The sequence below is a fragment of the Corylus avellana genome, chromosome ca1 (assembly GCF_901000735.1).
Source record: "Corylus avellana chromosome ca1, CavTom2PMs-1.0".
Taxonomy (NCBI): Eukaryota; Viridiplantae; Streptophyta; class Magnoliopsida; order Fagales; family Betulaceae; genus Corylus; species Corylus avellana.
Window position 1 is genome coordinate 27,547,650 of NC_081541.1, and position 4,058 is coordinate 27,551,707.

General features: G+C 34.1%; 1 protein-coding gene across 1 annotated transcript; it reads right to left on the bottom strand.

The window, feature by feature from the left end:
- LOC132168539 (uncharacterized) lies at positions 1 to 1,187 on the bottom strand. The gene is made up of 3 exons (XM_059579541.1): positions 1,123 to 1,187; positions 840 to 994; positions 1 to 323 (listed from the first exon to the last, which is right to left on the bottom strand). Exons 1-3 carry the CDS (start codon positions 1,173 to 1,175, stop codon positions 1 to 3), a joined length of 531 nt encoding a protein of 176 aa, XP_059435524.1. The 5' UTR covers positions 1,176 to 1,187.
- Positions 1,188 to 4,058: the final 2,871 nt, after the last annotated feature.

Below are 4,058 nucleotides of genomic sequence, written 5' to 3' on the forward strand. Positions count from 1 at the left end.
TTATAACTGAATAAAATAAAAACTGCTAAGCTCATATCTGCTTTTTCCATCAGAATCACCCCCAGAGGAAGAAGTGTGAGGAACAGCTGCTGAGTCAGGCACATCCTCAAGAAGGGTCTGCAAGGAAGGTGGACGCAAAGTGCTTCTTGCAGCAGCAACAAGAGAAGCAGCTGATAGAACTGGATGATCATTGTGCTCAGCATCATCATCATCATCACTAACAGCCGATACGCCCAAACCAGCAATAGCAGCCGTTGTGAGAGATAGATCCTCCTCCCTAATAATGTGCAAAACACGCCTCACAATATTACCGACAGCAAGCTCTGCAATTATGTACATAACATATTATCATAAGAAAACAAAGATAGATTAAGCACTCCATGTAAGTAAAAAATAAAAAAAAATAAAAAAGAAGAACAAGAACAAGAACAAGCAAGGTATCCCTTCATGATAACCATTCTATTCATGTGATTGTACAATATCCATCAGCAATACTGAAGAATCAGACAAGGATAAGGAGCCCGATTAAGTAAGCATTTTAAAACTACAAAACCATAGTATCACATGTTTCACACATCAAATTTAAGAATAAGTAGCACTGGTATTCATAAATTAAAGTATATTATTTCTGAGAAAATGGAAACATACAATAGCATTTAAATTCAAAGGAATAGTATTAATAACTTCTTTATGCCTTGATTTCATAGTTAACTGTTTGTTGGACTAGAAAAGTTACAGGCCCTACATAACATGATCTTCATTAATTGATGAAGTTCCCTCAAGAAAATATACTACTACATAATTTCTAGTCATAATAAACAGACTATCCATGCACATACCCACAGGATTTGCAGCAATCAGCAGCTCCCCAACTGCCCTTACAGCATCCATCAAAGCTCCAGCCTGGTTTGTGTACGACACTCGCTGCTGTGAAATCACCGACCGAAGCAATTCGGCCGTCTGCCTTGCTGTGGCCTGCGAGCCCTCAATTTTACTGGAACCACAAATTATCCAAAAAAGAAGTAAATAACAAACTAACATATATAAATGAGCTTATAGTATCTTAAACATAGCCTTCGTATACCATCTATGGAGCTATACAAACAGTGCTGAAGATTTTACCGTTTTTTAAGGTTGTTAAGGAAATCATTCACAAGGACCTGCACGTCCGGCATGATTATCACCAAATTTCAACTAAAAATGTTGCAAATATCAATCACAGTTAATATCATTTCAGTCCTACAAAAAGGCAAGCAAAAACAAAAAAAACGAATAATTCAAATTCTAAGCATTTATTCACACAATAAACTATGCATGCATAAGGAAACTTTCACTGGTTAGGTGAGCTGATCAGGGGTTCCATTTTCTTTCGTATTTCCTCAGTTTTCTCAGCAACCAAACAGAGAATTACAGAATCGGACAAAGCACAGCCTCAATAAACTTCAAAATAAGTGCCGGAATTTTCAGTATCAAAAATCCAGAAAAATTCACCTCAAAATACCACAAATATAATTTCACCACAAAACATCTCCAATAAGATGTAGTTCAAATGGCACCCAAAATAAAATCCCATATCAAGAAACACACAAAATAAAATCAAGAAATTATCCAAAAATCAAAACAACACCCACCATTAGCGTTGACCCAATAATCCTCAAATTCCATATAAATGATTAAGAACATTTATGAATAGGGTCCCCAAAATAAAATCCCATATCAAGAAACACACAAAATCAAATCAAGAAATTATCCCAAAATCAAAACAACACCCACCATTAGCGTTGACCCAATAATCCTCAAATTCCACATACTAGGGGCTTCTACAAAAAACAAATAGGGGCGGGTTTCTACAATTTTTCATCCCCAAATCCAAAATTAGCAAAATACTCTCAAATCATCCATAGGTATGCCAACATGAAGCGTAAATTTCAGAAATATGCACCAAGATTCGAAATTAAACCAAAGCATGAGAAAACAGGGTTTCGACGAGAGAGAATTTCGGACAGTTACGAAAAGAGAGAAGACGAAGAAGAAGAAAATTTACCCGAAGCTCTTCTTTCTTCCTTGCTCGGCAACTAGAGAAAGACAAATGTTCATTAGTGAGAGAGACAAAGAGATATATATCATATCACAGACCAAAAGTCAGATCTGAGATTAACGTAAAAAAATTGAATAAAACCTAAGAAAACAAAATAGAGAGAGAGAGAGAGAGAGAGAGAGAGAGAGAGGAGAACGAGAAAGAGGACCGAATGAGAGAGAACCTAGTTGTGCGTCTGCAACTAGAGGGAGAAAATACATGGTTGTGTGTCTGCAACTTTGAATCACATCTCTCTCTCTCTCGCGGTTTCATCTGTCAATCTCCGTTTGTCCGTCACTCTCTCTCTCTCTCTCTCTTGTGTCGATCTCTCTCTCTCTCTCTCTCTCTCTCTCTCTCTCTCTAGCTCTCTCTCCTGGTATTGTGCAGAACTGCAGAAGGCAGCGGATAACATGAGAAGAATGGGTTAGAGAGGGGAAGAAGAAAAAAGGGGGAGATACAAAAAAAAATTTTCCAAAAATTTCACCCGCCACGCCAATGGATCTGCCGCGCCTTCTAATTTGTACCAAACTGACATATTTTTATAGCAGCGTCGACTTAGTCGACGCTGATAACCATACTATCAGCATCAACCTATAATGTTGACGCTGATTGTCCACTTTTTAATTTTTTTTATTTGAACTTATTAAAACAATTATATTAGCTTATTAATTTTTTTTTTAAGTCAAAATTGATTGAAAAAAAAAATTAATTTTTTGGGTCATAATTAGTAAAGTTTCCTATTTTTCTATTTTTTATTTGTTAATATATATACATCATTTTGTAGTTTTCTCACACACACACACACACACACACATATATATATATATGGACAAAATTTTTCTCCAAACTGAGTTGAAAGAATTTTTTTTTTAACCTAATCTATAAAAATTACATATATTTATTGAACATGTAAGATGCACATGTTCGATTGAACCTTCAATTGTATCCAGTTGGATCGATCAATTGATCTTATCACGATCAATCAAACTAATTCACTAGGATCGATCAGATGTTCGATCGAACCATCAATTTTTTCAAGTTTGATTGATCATTTGATCCTATCACAATAAATCAAACTAATTCACTAGGATTGATCGGATGTTCGATTAAACATTTGATCCTATCACGATCAATCGAACTAATTCATTAGGATCGATCGAATGTTTGATCGATCATTTGATCCTATCACGATCAATCGAACTAATTCATTAGGATCGATCGGATGTTTGATCGATCATTTGATCCTATCACGATCAATCGAACTAATTCATTAGGATCGATCGAATATTTGATTGATCATTTGATCCTATCACGATCAATCAAATTAATTCAGTAGGATCGATGTTTGATCGATCATTTGATCTTATCACGATCAATCGAATTAATTCACTTTCAATTGTTTCAATCATTTGATCTTATCACGATCAATCGAACTAATTCATTATGATCGATTGGATATTCGATCAAACCTTCAATTTCAATTGTTTAAAGTTTGATCAACCATTTGATCCTATCATGATCAATCGAACAAATGCAGTAGGACCTAACGGATGTGTGAACGAACCTTTAATTTGTTTGAAGTTTGATCGATCATTTGATCCTATCACGATCGATCGAATATCCGATAATTTATATAAAATAAATAATGACATATTATCGGAAGTAAATTTTTGGGAAATAACATTTTAACGCCAAATCCTAATGGAAGGAGATATTGCATCAAATTATATGTTGGATGAGTCAAATATTAAATATGTTTTTATTATTAAAATATTAACAACAAATTTAAATTTAATAATTTTTTAGTATAAAAGATCATTAATGTGATATTTATCTTATAATTAATTATTAGCTTAAATTTTATTTATTTATTTATTTATTTATTTTTCTACGCAATCTTTAGGGTCTTTGAGAGTCGACCCTAATAATAGGTCAATAGCGTCCATTCGTAGTGGACGCTATTGGTCATCAAATTTTTTTT

Excerpts from the sequence above, each read along its gene's own strand:
- LOC132168539 (XM_059579541.1), bottom strand. The coding sequence starts at position 1,175 with ATGCCGGACGTGCAGGTCCTTGTGAATGATTTCCTTAACAACCTTAAA. Across the intron at positions 995-1,122 it reads CTTAACAACCTTAAAAAACG|TAAAATTGAGGGCTCGCAGG; the intron begins GTAAAATCTTCA and ends TTGTGGTTCCAG. Across the intron at positions 324-839 it reads GATTGCTGCAAATCCTGTGG|AGCTTGCTGTCGGTAATATT; the intron begins GTATGTGCATGG and ends ACATAATTGCAG.